The sequence below is a fragment of the Heptranchias perlo genome, chromosome 28 (genome assembly GCF_035084215.1).
Source record: "Heptranchias perlo isolate sHepPer1 chromosome 28, sHepPer1.hap1, whole genome shotgun sequence".
NCBI lineage: Eukaryota > Metazoa > Chordata > Chondrichthyes > Hexanchiformes > Hexanchidae > Heptranchias > Heptranchias perlo.
In genome coordinates, this window is record NC_090352.1 from 34280897 (window position 1) to 34300480 (window position 19584).

The 19584-nt window shown below is 44.5% G+C and overlaps 1 protein-coding gene across 1 annotated transcript in view; it reads left to right on the forward strand.

Moving 5' to 3' along the window:
• The first annotated feature begins 960 nt into the window (after positions 1-960).
• The window catches only part of LOC137345035 (multidrug and toxin extrusion protein 2-like), a 34522-nt gene continuing 15898 nt past the window's right edge, over positions 961-19584 (forward strand). Inside the window, exons 1-7 of the mRNA XM_068008434.1 lie at positions 961-1337; positions 3479-3580; positions 4583-4651; positions 8421-8569; positions 16446-16626; positions 16836-16880; positions 18222-18319. Of these exons, the coding sequence (XP_067864535.1) occupies positions 1197-1337; positions 3479-3580; positions 4583-4651; positions 8421-8569; positions 16446-16626; positions 16836-16880; positions 18222-18319 (785 nt within the window). The 5' untranslated portion in view covers positions 961-1196. The remainder of the gene's footprint in view (positions 1338-3478; positions 3581-4582; positions 4652-8420; positions 8570-16445; positions 16627-16835; positions 16881-18221; positions 18320-19584) is intronic.

Here is a 19584-nt window from a genome sequence, read left to right on the forward strand (position 1 = left end):
TGTTTCTGTGCTGTTTTTTCAATGTAACTCGATGAAATAAATGAGACTTGACACGCTTGCGTCAGAAGTAATGCTTTCACTGTACCAACATGGCAAAAAATTACAGCTGTCAACACATATTAACTCCAAATGATGCAACTACTGTTTATCACTGTAGAGCAAACGCTTTGAAGGGCACTGCTTACATCTTGCACCTCCTCACTGACTGGCCATAAGCCAATGTGACTACAATATGAAGCAGAAATTATCATTTAACATTCATTATTGTGATAGAATTTGCATGTTTTGTTTATTGGGCAGGCCAGCATTTATTGCCCATCCCTAATTGCCCTGGAGAAGGTGGTGGTGAGCCGCCTTCATGAACCGCTGCAGACCGTGTGGTGACGGTTCTCCCACAGTGCTGTTAGGAAGGGAGTTGCAGGATTTCGACCCAGCGACGATGAAGGAACGGCGATATATTTCCAAGTCGGGATGGTGTGTGACTGTTCTCTAGTTTAAAGATAAGTGGTTGCATTCAATATTTTTTATTCACAGACCCACACACTTTCCCCGAACCTACTCCTTTAGATGTGGGAGCCAGAGAGTTCCCAATTGCTCATGCACCTGAACATAATCATTCATCAATTTTTTTTTTTGCATTCAATATCTTAATGCAGAGAAATCCTGCAAAAGAAATACATTCGAACATCGTGGACCGCGAACTTTTTCCAGGTAGCAGCGTTGAGGAAGAGAAGGAGCGGGAATCACCTTGAATAAGGATTTGAATGGGGGTTAGGGGCGGGGCAATGATAGCGGGGGGGCGTGGCCGGTGCCGCTGATTGGGTATTGGAGCTGGAGGCGGGGGAGGGGCGCGAGATGGGGAGGGAATCATCCGATTGGCGGAGCCTTTTGATTGACTCGGCGATGGAGGGGCGGGGCGGGGGTGATTGACACGGCCTCCAGCCAATCGCGGGGAGCAGTAGCGGCCAGGTGAGCAGAGCAGCGGCGGCGGTGGTCTCACCTGGACGGGTCCGGGGCTCTGCAACCTGATATTTCGCGCCCCCCCCCCCCGCAATGCAGCAGGTGCTGCAGCCCTGGGAGAGCGTTGCGTTGCATTGCACAAGGACATCCTCATGGAGCTCGTCCCCAGTCTAAAGTGCGTTTATGCACTTTCACTTTCCAGCCTCGGCCAGCCTTGTGGGTGCAAGCACTGAAAGATGGCCGATTCGACCTTTAGCCACTTTACCCGGACATCACGCTCCTGGGGCGACTTATTAATCAGTAAAATGACTGGTGGTGTAGCAGCTGCCAACATCTGGAAGGAAGCAAGCGAGCTTTCCCGACTGGCTGGGCCAGTGGTGAGTTTACCTTTCAAAATAATTGTATTAAAAATTAATCTGGGCTTTATTAATAAAAGCATAGCGTACAAAATCAAAGAAGTTATGCTAAACTTTTATAAAAAACACTGGTTAGGCCTCAGCTGGAGTATTGTGTCCAATTCTGGGCACCACACTTTAGGAAAGATGTCAAGGCCTTAGAAAGGGTTGAGAGATTTACAAGAATGGTACCAGGGATGAGGGACTCCAGTTACGTAGGAAGATTGGAGAAACTGGGGTTGTTCTCCTCAGAACAGAGATGGTTTAGGGGAGATTTGATAGATGTGTTCAAAATAATGAACGGTTTTGATAGAGTAAATAAGGAGAAAGTGTTTCTGGTGGCAGAGGGGTTGGTAACCAGAAGTGATCGGCAAAAGAGCCAGAGATGACATCGTGAAACACTTTTTTACGCAGCAGGTTGTAATGATCTGGAATGCATTGCTGAAAGGGCGGTGGAAGCAGATTCAATAGTAACTTTCTAAAGAGAATTGGATAAATATTTGAAGGGGAAAAAATTACAGGGCTATGGGGAAAGAGCAGCGGAATGGGACTAATTGGATAGCTCTTTCAGAGAGCCAGCACAGGTAGGATGGGCTGAATGGCCTCCTGCTGTGCTGTACCTACTATGATACTATGATCTCCCATGGCATTGCACATGGGGGGGGGGGTGGAAATCAAGCCCAAGGATAGTCTTCAGATGAAATAAAAACACAAGATGCTGGAAATACTCAGCAGGCCAGGCAGCCTCTGTGGAGAGAGAAACATTTTTTAAAATTTCAAACTATGCTTTATTTCATAGAATTTAAAGATACACACAGTTCAATGTAAATATCACAATTTCAAACCGGTATGAGAGAAACTATTTCAGGTCGATGACCTTGCGTCAGAACTGGAAGAAGTAAAGATTTAACAGTTTTTAAGCAAGTACAGAGCCAGGGAAAGTGGGGTGGGGTGAGAACAAAAAGGAAGGTTTGTGATAGGGTGGAGGGCAGGAGTGATTAAACGACAAAAGGGATGATGGTGCAAGGCAAAGGGGGTGGTAATGGGACAGCGAATACAGTGTACTAAATTGAAAGAGCCCTTGTAGGAAGTGGAGTGAAGCCAGTATCCATAACCAATGTGGGTCATCACAATTCTTTGCTTCAGGTACAGTTGAAAGATCTATATATTATTAACAATCTTGTGTAGGGCATTGCACTTCTTGGTCACAAACCTTACTTCCTATTGTCATGATTTTTGGTCATGTTTATCTGTGAACATTTACCATTGTAATTTGTATGTCAACATTTCCCATTCAGTTTTGTTATGACAGCTATCACGATGTCGTTGCAGGCTCTGGTCACCGGATAGCTGTGTGGAGCGAACTGAAGTCTCCATCAACTCTGTTGCCATCTTGTGTAGAATCATATCCAATTAGCCCCACTCCCCTGCCTTTCCCAATAGCCCTGCAAATTTTTCCCTTTCAAGTATTTATCCGGTTCCCTTTTGAACGTTATTATTGAATCTGCTTCCACCACCCTTTCAGGCAGTGTATTCCAGATCATAACTCGCCGTGTAAAAAAAAAAAATTCTCCTCATCTCGTCTGGTTCTTTTGCCAGTTACCTTAAATTGGTGTCCTCGGGTTACTAACCCTTCTGCCAGTGGAAACAGTTTCTCCTTATTTACTCTATCACAACCCTGCATAATTTTGAACACATCTATTAAATCTCCCCTTAACCTTCTCTGCTGTAAGGAGAACAACCCCAGCTTCTCTAGTTGCATAACTGAAGTCCTGCATTCCTTGTATAATTGGTACCATACCAGTAAATCTCCTCTGCGCCCCTCTAATGCCTTGGCATCCTTCCTAAAGTGTGGTGCCCAGAATACACATTGTGTGGGTGATTTAAAAAATATTTAATTCGTCAACTGACTACAGGGAAACATCACAGGCAATTTATTAACCTGTATCTGTAACCTGTAAAATAGTGCTATATATTTTTATTACTAGAACTTTAGTAACATGAGGGAACTGTGTTAGTTAAGAAATATAAACTGGTTTTGTTAGCCTAGAACCTGTGAAGTTTTGTTTAAATAACAGGAGTTTGAATCAGAACATAATGGCCAATTTTAATTTTTTTGACAGTTTTTATCACACCTGATGATCTCTAATATAAGTATTGTCAGCTCCATATTCTGTGGACATTTAGGAAAAGTTGAGTTGGATGCTGTTTCACTTGCCACAGCGGTAAGTATGTTTACAAAAACAGATACTGCTACACAGTAAATCATTTTAAAGTACAACTGAGCTGCAGTAGATCTTATCAATTTAAAACTATGCATTTATTAACAGATCAAGTGCTTCTTGCAAACAAAAATATGCTTTAGATGACATCACTGTTTGATACTGATTCAAACAGTGAGAAAGTCCCAAATTCAATCCCTGGGCTTTGCTGATTGAGCTGATCACAGATGAGACAACATTACACTTGTCTTCCAGTAAGGTGTCAGCCGTGGCTCAATGGGTAACTTTGTTGCCTCTGAGTCAGAAGATGGTGGGTTCAAGTCCCATTCCAGAGATTTGAGCATATAATCTAGACTGACACTCCCAGTGCAGGACTGAGGGAGTGCTGCACTGTCGGAGATGCCGTCTTTCGGATGAGATGTTAAACCGAGGCCCCATCTACCCTCTCAGGTGGACGTAAAAGATCCCCTGACAGGGAAGAGCAGGGGAGTAGTCTCCTGGTGTCGTGGCCAATATTTATCCCTCAACCACATTGTTTGTGGAACCTTGCTGTGTGCAAATTGGCTGCTGCATTTCCTATATTACAACAGTGACTTCACTTCAAAAGTACTTCATTGGCTGTGAAATGCTTTGTGGCATCCTGAGATAGTGAAAGGCGCTATAGAAATGCAAGTCTCTCTTAAAGAAGGGAAAAGTCAGCCAGAGATCCTGCCACTTATTGCTTTCCTTCTGGAAAGTGTGGTTGAGAGGATATTAGATAAGGGCAGCTATGGGTTTAACTGTGATGCGTTCCACAATGGACTAGTCGGTCAGTACTCACAAACTTGGCTTACATGTGTCTGCTTGGTTGAGGTCATGAGAGTTGCCTGCACCCTGGAGCAACAGTCAGTACCTATGGGGAGAAGGAGACAGAAAATATTAATGTCCCTAAATAAAACGCATTAAGATTTTGATAGCATATTAGTGGTGTCTGCAACTGTATAACTTATTTTTTCTTTTACACAGATTATAAATGTATCAGGTATCTCCATAGGTGTCGGGTTGTCTTCAGCATGTGACACACTCATATCTCAGGTAGGCGCAAACTCCAGGCTGTACCGCAGATGGATCTTTTATAACTAGCAGAGAAAGTTTTATCCCTTTCTTAAACTTCACTACTTTATTCACCCATTGGCTCTGAGGGTAAATATACTTAGCAGCATAGAACTGATTTTCATCTAATTGCTGTCTTGATTTCTATGTTAATGTTCTAATCCCATCCACAATTGATTCTGATTCTAATGTAAATTCTAACCCATGCTGATTGTAATGTAATTTCAATGCTTTACTGATTCCAGAGCTCATTTGCTCCCATTAATTTTCCTTGAAGGTAACCTTACACAGCATGAGTTGATCTTTATACCACAATCTCTCTCACTGCCTCCAGTCTCAATAATTAATGAGTCTCCCAAGGAATTCAAATGAGATCTCCTTTCATAAAGCAAAGATTGAGATTAAGAAATAAAATGATACAGATTGACTGTTGTAAGATTGGTAAATATATACCCAAATTAAGAGCAATTAAACACTGAAAGGTTCATTAAAATATTTAAATACTAGTTGATTGCTCGTGGCCTTTGCTCAGGCACAAAATATCATTAAAAGTGTATTTATTACATTCCACATATGTTTATGAATTCCTGTTATTCCATTACTCACAAGATAATTACAGACGAGGAAGGTCGTTCAGCCTATTTTAATTAATTCATCTAGAAAGATGCTAAAGTCCCCCCCATTCCAGCATCTAGTCGTTCCTTAAATGATTCCAAGTTTTTCGCCTTCATTACTCAACCTGGAAGTCCATTTCAAGTGTTAATCACCACTCTGTGTGAGTAAGAACTTTCATCGATATCGGTTCTAAACCTACCTTTATTAATTTGAACTTGTGTCCCCTTCTTCTACTCTCACGATTTAATTGAAGTAATATTCCTTTCCCTTTTATTGTTTTATATACCTCTGTAAAATCACCTCTCGGATCCCCCCTTTCCAGGCTGAAAAGGCAGTTGGTCTAACGTCTTTTCTTATAACTGTTTGATGTTAGGGATCAGCCTCCTGGCTATTCTGTGCATTGCTTCCAGTGCTTGAATGTCACCCTTGTAATCTCAGCAGCCATAAGTGGTCATTGTAGTTAAGGTGTGCAATACTCATCTGCCTATACTACATATCTCTCTTGCAACTTTATAATAAATGGGACGAGGATGTTTAACTTTTCCCTCCCAATTTACACTCTGCTTATGGCCCAGTAGCACATTTTTGAAAGGATCTTTTTGTAGCCCAAGAAAAATCAGTTGAAACTGTTTCCCGTGATGTTGCTGATGTTGCTCGTTAGTCGTGTGGTCGCTGCGGACCAACGATGGTTGAGATTTTTCAGTCACCTTAGTTCCCCCGACCAAACGCAGCCTTCAAAACCAATGGGCCATTAATATGTGAACTGAAACATGACTAATCCCTGCTCCTCCTTCCTTGCCTTAACTGACATTGACCCAGAGCACTACTCCATGTTTGATTGACAGTCTAGTTGGTCACGTACTTACCAGCAGTCAATGAGACTGCTAGAAAGCGACACCGGTACAACAGTCCTGAGATTACTATTGGCCAGTGAAATTGCTCCGTGGGGGTGGGGGTAAACACTAATCCACATGTACATCCAGCAGGGGGAACCAGGTGAGAACCCTGGCGTATTAATTCCAGCCCTACAACCCTCAGATCTCTGCGCTCCTCCAATTCTTGCCCCTTGCACATCCCCGAATTTAATCGCTCCACCATTGGCGGCCGTGCCTTCAGCTGCCTAGGCCATAAGCTCTGGAATTCCCTCCCTAAACCTCTCCGCTTCTCTACCTCTCCTCCTTTAAGACGCTCCTTAAAACCTACCTCTTTGACCAAGTTTTTGGTCACCTGACCTTATGTAGCTTGGTGTCACATTTTGTTTGAAAGTCGTTCCTGTGAAGTACCTTAGGACGTTTTACTATGTTAAAGGCGCTATATAAATGCAAGTTGTTGTAGTAGTATGGTTCAGCTATTCGCTGCATGAACCTGTTGGCTATTGGAGCAGCTGCCTCTTGGAAGTCTTGGTCAATTGGATAACAGCAACAACTACTTGCATTTATTTTGGGCCTTTTAGTGTAGCAAAGCTCCCAAGTTTCAAGAGCAGTGGGGGCGAGTAATATTGTGGAGGTGGGTGGTATTGTGGTGCTGGAAATAATGAGCTTGATGGGTAAGATATGTCATTCAAAGCTCAGCTCGGATAAACAGGACATGGAAGTTGCACACAATTGGGTTGAACCTGAGTGAGCAACTAGGGAGGGGGAAGAAGTTGAGGACAAAGATACAGAGTTTTGTGGGAGAGGAACAGAATAACTTTGACAAGGATCTGGCTCACTCGTGACTCAACATTGAACAAGCATCTGACGGTACAGTGGTAGTTATGGAGCTCAGGGTAGTGCTGGATATTGCAAGCATAAATGTGGAAGCTGACCTCTTACCTATGCATAATGGGGGTGATTTTAAACCCCAAGGGCAGGTGGGAGTTGAAAATAGTTGTTTTTTGGGTCGCGACCACAACCCGGCTTTATTTCTGGGTTTAACGTCGGCGTGTAAAAGTGCAGGCTTCCCAATGGGAATGCAAAGTCCAAAAATTTTGCTGTTGCGATCCAAAAAAACCAACTATTTTCAACCCCCACCCGCCCCCAACCCACCTGTTCTTGGGGTTTAAAATCACCCCCAGTGTGCCTGAGAAGCAATGTACAAATAAGCAAAAGCAGGGACCAAGGACGGAATCTTGGGGTACTTTTTTTTTTAAGACTCTTTCATATTCAAAACTTCACTGCCTGGTGAAGGTGTTACTGAAAATTGTTTGGTTTTTTTCCTGAACCCCTGGCCCCAGTGCTCTCGCTCTGCTCCTACATCAGTTCAGGCTGGTCTGTCCAATTTCTTGGCTCACAGTCCAGGATCCTGCCCTACTGTCTGCCTCTACTCCTGCTCCAGGTGAGCCCGCCCGAGTCCTTCAACTTCCAAACCGCTCAAATAGGCCATCTCCACGTTCCCTGGCTCTGCTTCTGGCCAGCACCTTGGAGCAACACCGAGACACAACCCTTCTTATAAAACTAGTTAGACGTTAAGCTCCGAGTCCAAGTGACTAGTGTTACAGTTCAGGCTTTTTAACCAATACGTTTTCTCATGTAAACGGCCTGATAACAGTTTCTATGGATGAGTGTCTTATGAACTGAAACCTACTCTTTTAATCTCTGCTATAATTGGATTGGCATAGCCTGTTGTCTGATAATCCCGATTTATTGCAAATTTCATACTGGAGAATACATAGGGTGCTAACTATATCTTCCATCACCTCCAGACAATTGAAAATACAAACCACTAGACCACTTTCTGCAGGCTAAACTACTGTTAGGAATTTATTCATAAATAAAATGATACACAGAAATGGGAAGGCATAAAATACTAAATAGCATAGTACCTGCATGAGAAACTGGGATCAGTCCACTAGGGGTTAATGATTCCTTTTTAGAAAGCTGTTTTCTTACAATTTCATGGATTGTAACATTTCCTTTGGACTAATCATTTGAGCCTTTTCTTTTCACAGGACATGATCTGCAATTTTTCAAGATAACATTACACATAGAGTGCAGAAGTTACACTTTTTTGTGTGTTGGAAAGTACTTTGTTGCAGTTAATCTTTTGAGTGAAAAAATTGTATCCAACAAAGTTATGTAATCAGTCCAAAAGAAATTGCAAGTCCGTAACAAAAACTATATGCACAGAAAAAATTTATTTATGTTTTGATTTTCAGACATATGGCAGTAAAAACTTGAAGCGAATTGGAGTGATTCTCCAAAGAGGGATTCTCATTCTCATGATATTCTGCTTTCCCTGCTGGGCTCTCTTCATAAACACTGAACAAATCTTGTTGGCTTTCAAGCAGCCTCCTGAGGTGGCCAAGTGAGAGTCCTTCTATTTCATGGTGGTGTGTGTGTGCATCCGTCCATCCCTGAGGGCTCAGCTCGATGGAAGAGCAACTTAGTGTACACGAAGGCACCGGGGTTATGGGTTGGTAGGTCACAGGTTCCACATTAGATATTTTAATATAGAGTGACGTCCCAATCTTAGCTGGGTCAGGACCAAGCAGTGACCAGGTGGGGAAATGGGAAGATAAATCTATGCATCTTACTCTGGGCACTACCTGGGTATCCAGCACTGAGAAAGCACTGGCAACTGGCCATGTACTGTCAAGTTGGTTTGGGAATGGTGCATGACATGAGGGAATTTAAAGAGAGTGAGGAACTAACTTAGAAAAATAAAAGGGAGAGAAGCGTTCCTATCATAAAGAAAGAAATTGCATTTATATTCTGCCTTTCACAAGTACAGGACATTTCAAAGTGCTTCACAGCCAATGAAGTACTTTTAAAGTGTAGTCACATAGGGAAACAGGGCAGCCAATTTGCGCACATCAAGGTCCCACAAACAGCAATGAGATAAATGACTGTGGATGTTGGTTAAAGGATGAATGAGGATACCAGGAGAACTCCCCTGCTTTTCTTTGAGTGGAATTTGTTTTTGGTCCATCTGAGAGAACATAAGAAATAGGAGCAGGAGTAGGCCATGTGGTCCCTCGAGTCTGCTCCGCCATTCAGTAAGATCTTGGCTGATCTTTGACCTCAACTCCACTTTCCTGCCCGATCCTCATATCTATTGATTCCCCTAGTGTCCAAAAATCTATCTATCTATCTGAGCCTCAGCCGCTGGGGTAGAGAATGCCAAAGATTCACAACCCTGAGTGAAGAAATTCATCCTCATCTCAGTCTTAAATAGCTGACCCCTTATCCTGCAACCATGCCCCCTAGTTCTAGACTCTCCAGCCAGGAGAAACAACCTCTCATCATCTATCCTGTCAAGTCCTCTCCGAATCTTATGTTTCAATGAGATCACCTCCCATCCTTCTAAACTCCAGAGAGTGTAGGCCCATTCTACTTAACCTCTCCTCATTGGACAATCCTCTCATCCGAGGAATTAATCTAGTGAACCTTCATTGCACCGTCTCTAAGGCAAGTATATCCTTCCTTAGATAAGGAGACCAAAACTGTACGCAGCATTCCAGGTGAGGTCTCAACAAAGCCTTGTACAACTGTAGTAAGATTTCCTTACTCTTGTACTCTAACCCTCTTGCAATAAAGGCCAACATACCATTTGCCTTCCTAATTGCTTGCTGGACCAGCATGCTAACTTTTTGTGTTTCTTGTACCAGGACACCCAAGTCTCACCCAATACCAACATTTAATAGTTTCTCACCATTTAAAAAAAAAATCTGTTTTTCTATTCTTCCTACCAAAGTGAATAACCTCACATTTCCCCAAATTATACTCCAACGACCACCTTCTTGCCCACTCACTTAAACTGTCTATATCCCTTTGCAGACTCTTTTGGGGTGATTTTAAACCCCAAGAATGGGCGGGTGGGAGTTGAAAAAAGTTGTTTTTTGGGTCGCAACCGCAAAATTTTCAGACTTTGCATTCCCGGTGTTCCTTTAACGCGCCAACGTTAAACCCGGAAATAAAGCTGGGTTGCGGTCGTGACCCAAAAAACAACTATTTTCAACTCCCACCCACCCATTCTTGGGGTTTAAAATCACCCCCTTCGTGTCCTCCTCACAGCTTACTTTCCCACCTAGCTTTGTATAGTCAGCAAACTTGGATAACATTACACTCGGTCCCTTCACCTAAGTCATTAATATAGATTGTAAATAGTTGAGGTCCAAGCACCGATCCTTGCGGTACCCGACTAGTTACATCCTGCCAACCTGAAAATGACCCGTTTATTCCTACTCTCTGTTTTTTGTCCGTTAACCAATCCTCTATCCATGCTAATATATTACCCCCAACCCCACGAGCCCTTATCTTGCGTAACAATCTTTTGTGTGGCACCTGATCGAATGCCTTTTGAAAATCTAAATATACTACGTCCACTGGTTCCACTTTATCTACCCTGCTAGTTACATCCTCAAAAAACGCTAATAGATTTGTCCGACATGATTTCTCTTTCATAAAACCATGTTGACTCTGCCTAATCACATTATTATGTTCTAAGTGCCCAGTTACCACTTCCTTAATTGATTCCAGCATTTTCCCGACGACTGATGTCAGGCTAACTCGCCTGTAGTTCCCTGTTTTCTCTCTTCCCTCCTTTCTTGGTGTTACATTTGCTACCTTCTAATCCACTGGGACCGTTCTAGAATCTAGGGAATTTTGGAAGATCATAACCAATGCATCCACCTCTTTTAGAACCCTCGGATGCCATCGGGTCCAGGGGATTTATCAGCTTTTAGTCCCGTTAGTTCCTCGAGTACTTTTTCTCTACTGATATTGATTACTTTAAGTTCCTCACTCTCATTAGCCCCTTGGTTCCCCACTATTTCTGGTATGCTTTTTGTGTCGCCTGCTGTGAAGAGATACAAAATATTTGTTTAACGCATCTGCCATTTCCTGATTGCCTATTATAATTTCTCCTGTCCCAGCTTCCAAGGGACCAACATTTACATTTGTTACTCTCTTCCCTTTTACATACTTGAAGCTCTTACAATCCATTTTTATATTTCTTGCTCGCTTATAGATAGAGAGGACAGGCAGGACCTCAGTTTAATGTCTTATCTGAATGACGGCAGCTCTGACAGTGTAACACTCCCTCAATGGCGCACTCCAATGTCAGCCAAGATTATGTGCTTAATTCTCTGGACTGGAGCTTGAACCCATGTCCTTCTGACTCAGGCAAGAGTGCTACCACTCAACCAATAATGACACATAAATTTGACTAATTTAAACTTTAGTGGGAATAAATAGCCTTATTCTTCCCCTTCCAGGCAGTTGCTTCTCCAAACCCTTTACTGGAGGGACAGGCGGAATACTGTAGTCATCAGTCCTCTCCACAGCCAGAGAGTAACAGCAACTCTGACAAACAGGTTGGAGCCGTATTCTCAGTTCAGGATACGTCAGTTTACTTTCCTCCTGATATAAAAGCTTTTGTAGCCACGTGTTGCTGTGTGACAGAAAACTAGCAGCGTAAGAGAAACCTGAATAAACCGACACTCCCCAAAAATACGGACACCACTTACTGAGAGACCTAAATAACTTGCATGGTAAAATATACAAGAGGCACTCTGAAACCACGGACAAAATCCCAGATTACGAACTACGGACAGCCATTGATGCACCAAGCCCTTTTACAACTTAAAACACGGGATGCAGCCTGTTGCAAAGCTGCCGTCTCTGGAACTTTCACAGAGTCGGGATCACTGGCACGTCCCCCTTGCAGCTTGCTTCCTTTCTGCCCCCCCCAAATTTTCACGAGGTCATTGTACGCCGGTCAGCACGAGACAGCAGTGGGTTTTGTGGAACCGGGAGCTCTTCAGTGGCAGAGAACCCGCGCCATCTCTGGGATTGAGTGTTTGCATGGCTCGATCTCTGGGATAGAGCGGTTTCTCTGCTGTGCTGGATGCCGGGTAAAGAATTCCCTGTTCTGACAAGAGTTTTTACAGTACATACAACGACCATTTTGAAAATAAGGACACCTGCTAAAAAAAATGGACAGCTGACACATCCCTAAGGTGTCCGTAATTTACAGGTTTCTCTGTACTTTTTGTTGAAAGTACTCTGTCCTTGTATAGAAAATAACGGCCTCGCCAGAAATTTCTGTCAATTCTGTTGCCACTACAAAGAACTGTGAGTAGGGTTGTTGGGCTGCTCTTTTGTTGTCAGTTAGAAGTAACATCCTGTCTATTGAAAACAGCTGGGGTCACTGGCTTGAAAGCCACTCAAGGCCTTCCCGACCATAGAAAGCTATGCTACAGGCTGCAAACGCAGATTTCCCTATCTGTACCATGGTTTCTCAAAGTTGGGCAGTGTTAGAGCACCATTTTGAAGTGGTTTTCTCTGCTGTTTAGAAAGGAGCTAATCTGCAAAGCATGGATAGTTCCTTTATAATTGATGTCACGGAAGTGGCCTAGAGGTTTTGGGGGTGGGGGGGGAGAAGAGACCTTATTTGAGGGTCACCATGGCAACAATAACATTTATATTTTTAAAACCACATCAAAGAAATATCTAGTCATTTTCATTTTTTTTAAAAAGGGAGTGCTTTATCCAAAACACACTTCCCTCAGAGTTCACCCTTGAGCAAGTTTGATTGATGGCTGTTCCTGTAGTTTAAACTCATCATCTTGTTGGGAGTTGTATGCAATGCTTGTTAAACGCCAGACCAGATTGCTCCATGCCCTTGGCTGCTGGAATGCCATGTGTTTTGCTTTGATGTGTTGCATGACCTGTATTTTGGTTACGTGTGGTGATGTTCTATGGTTTCCATATTCTTACCAGCATCTCATTTATTTCTTACAGGCTAACGCAGCTCTATGTGAAGATATTCATTCCTGGTCTTCCCATAAGTAAATTATTATAGGTAGTACAAAGCTCGTTAATGAGCTGAAGTTAGTTGAAGTCAATATGGACCAACCAAATAAGTCCAATAAAGAAAATTTGCTCTGTGGGTTAATGCATTGCCTGGCGTGATACTGAGCCATATTGATGAGGAGAGCTTCCCATTTTTGATCCCAGTCTGTGCTGAGTTTGCTTGCCACAACTGGGGTGGCATGAGTGCTGCTGCAAATGCTCTCACCCTTCATGAGCAAGGTTGTGCAAAAAAAACCATGAAGGCCTGGTGAATCTAAAGATGGTCATCAGCAGCTTTCTCAGGTAGGCATGGTGCATGTGTATGCCTGGATAGTGAGTCCTGGCACAGGAACACGAGTAGGCCATTCAGCCCCCCCCCCACCACCCGACAAGACCATGGCTGATCTGCAACTTGGCTCCATATACCTGCCTTTGGCCCATATCCCTTAATACCTTTGGTTGCCAAAAAGCTATCTATCTCACATTTAAATTTAGCAATTGAGTTAGTATCAATTGCCGTTTGCGGAAGAGTTCCAAACTTCTACCACCCTTTGTGTGCAGAAATGTTTTCTAATCTCGCTCCTGAAAGGTCTGGCTCTAATTTTTAGACTGTGCCCCCTACTCCTAAAATCCCCAACCAGCAGAAATAGTTTCTCTCTATCCACCCTATCTGTTCCCCTTAATATCTTATAAACTTCGATCAGATCACCCCTTAACCTTCGAAACTCTAGAGAATACAACCCCAATTTGTGTAATCTCACCTCGTAACTTAACCCTTGAAGTCCGGGTATCATTCTAGTAAACCAACGCTGCACTCCCTCCAAGGCCAATATGTCCTTCCGAAGGTGCGGTGCCCAGAACTGCTCTCAGTACTCCAGGTGCGGTCTAACCAGGGTTTTGTGTAGCTGCAGCATAACTTCTGCCCCCTTGTACTCCAGTCCTCTAGATCCTGGCAGCCTTATTAGATCATGGAGAGTGCCCAATGTCCAGACATGACAGTGGGGAGCAGAAACTCCAGCTGATATTTCCTCTTCCAAGCCTCTGCTGCCTGGGATGAGACCAGCTGGCTCAGTGCAGGCTGGTTTTGAACCTAGGAGCTTCCTGATTGGTATGGGAGTTCGAAGGTGTCATTGTAAGTGACTTGAGGGAGAATGTTTTCCTGGGGCGGACGCAGAAGGAAGTGGGGTTGGAAGAGGGATGTGAGTGGTGAGGGATACAAGGAAGTGATCAGCGATGGTGTTGTCTGTGATTTGAGACAATGGGAATAGAGAGAGGCCACGAGAGATGGCAAGGCCGAGGAGGGGTGGCTGTAAATATAGGGAGGAGAGTCAATATGGAGGGAGAGGTTAAGGGAGGACAGGAGGGCAGTGAACTCAGGAGCGAGGGCAAGGTGAGTTGAGATGGAGGTTGAAATCACCAAGGATGGGCAGTTGCTTGGTGCAGTGGTAGAGGGAGGAAAGGAGTGAGGATATCTCAGTGAGAAACTTGGGGCGGGGGTTGGGTGGGTGGTAGATAACGAGGATTTTGAAAGGAGAGAGGTGGAACAAAGTGAGGTACTCAAAGGAGGAGAAGCTGCCATCGAAGTAGGGGGACAGACCAAGGTGCGATTTGGTGATCAGGGCCACACCACCACTGCGGCAGTTTAGGCGGGGCAAGTGGTGGAAGGTATAGCTCGGCAGGGAGGCTTCAGTATGGGGGAAGGTGTCATCACCCATGAGCCAAGTTTCCATCAATGCCATGACGTCGATGCAGTCATCCACAATAAGGTCATGGATGGCAAGCGCCTTGTTTGCAAGTGAACGAACATTCTGGAGGGAGATGTGGAGAGGGGTGGTAATTGTTGATCTGCTGGCAGATTCCATGGGGTCAGTGATTGGAAGGGTGAACGGGATGAGGAGGAGGAGGAGGATATGAAGCTTAGCCTCCAGCGGGCGCGCTGGGCGGGAAGGCTGGCGAGAGAGGAGAATGGGGCAGCTGGGGTTGCTGCTCATTGGGAGGCGGCGACGACTGCCTCGATGGGCCCTTTGGAGAATGCTGAGAGAGGCACAGATGGAAGCTGTGGGCTGACCCACGACTGAGTGAAGCCTGGGACGGTGGTAGGAAAGTAGAGGAAGTGAAAGGTTGGTTTAGGTATTAAGGGTGCAAAGTACCAGAGGGGAGAAATTAAAGGAGGCATGACTGGGTAACCAGCAGGAGAGGAGACAGGAGAGAAGGGCCCAAGAGGGGTAAAGAGAAGAGAAAGATAAAGGGAGTTAGAAGTAATAGGTTCAGGTCCAGAGTGGCAGCCAAAATACACTCGCGAATGGGCACAGGAAATTCAGGGTACATAGGCATGGTAAAGATTTAGGATGTGTGTGTCCTGGTTGAGGAAGGACACAATAACAGGGTTGAAAGTTAGTCAGAGGTCCCATGGTAAGATGAAGTTGACTTGTAGATAGCGTGAGGTCAGCTTAGCACGCCGACAAACGAACATCCAGTTTCGGAGACAGATGTGGAGGGCGAGTAAGTCCAGGAGCTCTTTGTGGGGCAAAATATCACTGGGCTCACTGCTGGAGGTTCCCCCGTGGAAAATGGAGAGGCAAGGAAAATCGACAATGAGCCAGTATTGGGTTGATCCAGGGGACCAGCGGAGGTGAGCAGTGGCCTCAGTGAACAGTAGGGCACACCCCGACAGATCCAATATGCCAACAGAGGTTTATCAGACAGTAGGAAGCCAGCAGGATGCGGCAGAGCAAAAGGCATTCGGCAGCAGAGGAGCAAAATGCACAGCGGGACGGGAACCAGTAGAAACGGATCAGAGCTAGCTCAGCGTAGAGTGATGAAATTCCTGGCAGAAGAGCAGATACTAGATTAGACCCAGTAGAGAATACGGTCTCCGTAGAAAACAGTGGCGACTTTGGAAGTCACCATAAGGTCCAGAAGCAGCAGAGAAATGGACTTCAGCCCAGGAGAAAGTAGATTTCTGCTCAGGTCCCAACACAGCGGCTAAGTGAAGTTGAGAAACCAAGGGGTCGATTTTGCAATGGCGGTGGGTTGGCAGCGGGGGTGGGAGGGGGTGAAGGTGCGTGTGGCAAGCCCGCATGAATAAAATTTACCGTTTCTGACGCGATCACATGTTGATTGCTGATGATGAACATCTTCTCCGGGTTTTGTGCCCGGCAGCCGTCAGGAGCTGCAACACGAGGGGTGGGGCGAGAAAGAGAGAGAGCAAGAAGTCATCCGGCGCTGGACTGGGAGACCGGGGGTGGAGATCGGGCGTGAATCAGAGGCGGTGGGCCAGCATACTCTGTCACAGGTGAAGTGCGTTAAGTACGTCAATGAGGTACATTTGGCTCTTTAACTGTCATCCCGCCGGCTTTAATTGCCGGCGGGACTTGTGTTTTCAGGTCGCCCGCGCGCACACAGGTGGGTCCCTGGGAAACGTGGAAGTCAGCGGGTTGGAGCCGGCTTCCGAACCCGAATGGGATTTCCGCAATTTTCGGAGCCGCCCTGTCCCCAACGCACCCGCAATTGCCCCCTAAAATTGAGCCTCAACAGTGCGCTGAAGTACAGTCAGAAGCTGAGCAGGTAACAGCAGCAGGTTTTTATTTGTAACAGACCCACTGGGTTTCTAAAGTCGCAGTCTCTTACGGTTCGAGCCGTTGCATGTGGCAGGTTCATTGTTGGTCCAGTGCAGGTCAGATTCAAGTTTTTGAAGAAAGTGTGAATGTAACTTTCTTGTCAATCTTGCCGCACTATCTGCTTTCGTAATTTTTTTTTTGATCTCTCTTTCTTAGGCAACACTTCTTTATGACTTAGAGACCAGATATCTTCAGAATCAGGTACATGCACTAAATGTTGGGTTTTATTTTTGAAAATGCACTTTGCTTTAATGATTACTGTAGGTGGAATTCTTGTTCCATTTCTGTTAATTCGAATTTCGACTGTAAGTGATAAATTGGGTGACTTTGGAAGGGCAAGCAATGCCAAGTGATGCAGTGATGGATGAACCCCAAGTCCCCCCCACCTGCTAAGTTGCTGGTTTCAGCAATACCTTTTGTGGGGAGGCAAGCGAGCAATAGCTCAGGGAGGGTCAGTTGGCAGCCCCGTCATCCTAACTGCTTCCTCACTCCTCCGCTAGAGGCATACTTATTCTGGTACCGTGCCACCTGGAATAATTTACTTTTTTTTAAAAAAAAGTCGCTCACTAAAATGTACTGCACAGGGTTGCATAGAATTATATAGAAATTACACAGCACAGAAACAGGTCATTCGGCTCAACAGGTCTATGCCGGTGTTTATGCTCCACACTAGCCTCCTCCCACCCCTCGTCACCTAATCCTGTCAGCATAACTTTCTGTTCCTTCCCTTCATGAGTTTATCTAGCTTCACCTTAAAAGCATCTACGCGATTCACCTCAATTACTCCTTGTGGTAGCGAGTTCCACATTCTAACCACTGTCTGGATAAAGTTGTTCCTCCTGAATTCCCTATTTGATTTATTGGTGACTATCTTACTCGCTGCTTAAAAAAAGTTTCTCCTCATCTCCCCTCTGCTTCTTTTGGCAATTACCGCAAATCTGTGTCCTCTGGTTAATGACATCCTGCCAATGGAAACAGTTTCTCCCTATTTACTCTATCAAAACCCCATATAATTTCAAACACCTCTATTAAATCTCTCCATAAACCTCCTCTGCTCTAAGGAAAACAATCCCAGCTTCTCTAGTTTCTTCACATCCCTGGTACCATTCTAACAAATCTCCTCTGTACCCTCTCCAAGGCCTTGACATTCTCCCAGAATTGGACACAATACTCCAGCTTAAGCCTACCCAGTGATTTTATAATGGTTTAGCATAACTTCCTTGCATTTGTACTCTATGCCTATTTATAATGCCAAGGATCCCGTATGCTTTTTTTTTTAAAAACAGCCTTATCAACTTGTCCTGCCACCTTCAAAGATTTGTGCATGTGAACTCCCAAGTCTCTCTGTTCCTGCACCCCCTTTAAAATTGTACCATTTAGTTTATATTGCCTCTCCTCATTCTTCCTTCCAAAATGCATCACTTCACACTTCTCTGCATTAAATTTCATCTGCCATGTGTCTGCCAATTTCACCAGTGTGTCTATTGGATAAGCTAAATGGAAATACCAGAAAGAACTCTCTCTGTTTTGTTCCCACTCCAGGGGATTATTCTGCCACAGATCCTCATTGGTTTTATAGCCAACATCTTTAATGCGGTGATAAATTACCTCTTGATGTATGTGCTAATGCTGGGAGTGCCGTAAGTAGCATATTGTTTTTTAAAAAAAATTAAATATAATGGATGTTAGGGAACTTGGGGAAATAAATAGTGATGTCTTGAGGAGTGTACATATTACAGAGAGGGAGGTGCTGGAAGTCTTAACGCGCATCAAGGTAGATAAATCTCCGGGACCTGATGAAATGTATCCCAGGACGTTATGGGAGGTTAGGGAGGAAATTGCGGGTCCCCTAGCAGAGATATTTGAATCATCGACAACTACAGGTGAGGTGCCTGAAGATTGGAGGGTAGCAAATGTTGTGCCTTTGTTTAAGAAGGGCGGCAGGGAAAAGCCTGGGAACTACAGACCGGTGAGCCTGCCATCTGTAGTGGGTAAGTTGTTCGAGGGTATTCTGAGGGACAGGATCTACAGGCATTTGGAGAGGCAGGGACTGATTAGGAACAGTCAGCATGGTTTTGTGAGGGGAAAATCATGTCTCACGAATTTGATTGAGTTTTTTGAAGGGGTAACCAAGAAGATAGATGAGGGCTGTGCAGTAGACGTGGTCTACATGGACTTTAGCAAAGCCTTTGACAAGGTACCGCATGGTAGGTTGTTACATAAGGTTAAATCTCACGGCATCCAAGGTGAGGTAGCCAATTGCATACAAAATTGGATTGACGACAGAAGACAGAGGGTGGTTGTAGAGGGTTGTTTTTCAAACTGGAGGCCTGTGACCAGCGGTGTGCCTCAGGGATTGGTGCTGGGTCCGCTGTTGTTTGTTATTTATATTAATGATTTGGATGAGAATTTAGGAGGCATGGTTAGTAAGTTTGCAGATGACACCAAGATTGGTGGCATTGTGGACAGTGAAGAAGGTTATCTAGGATTGCAACGGGATCTTGATAAATTGGGCCAGTGGGCCGATGAATGGCAGATGGAGTTTAATTTAGATAAATGTGAGGTGATGCATTTTGGTAGATCGAATCGGGCCAGGACCTACTCCGTTAATGGTAGGGCGTTGGGGAGAGTTATAGAACAAAGAGATCTAGGAGTACAGGTTCATAGCTCCTTGAAAGTGGAGTCACAGGTGGATAGGGTGGTGAAGAAGGCATTCAGCATGCTTGGTTTCATTGGTCAGAACATTGAATACAGGAGTTGGGATGTCTTGTTGAAGTTGTACAAGACATTAGTAAGGCCACACTTGGAATACTGTGTACAGTTCTGGTCACCCTATTATAGAAAGGATATTATTAAACTAGAAAGAGTGCAGAAAAGATTTACTAGGATGCTACCGGGACTTGAT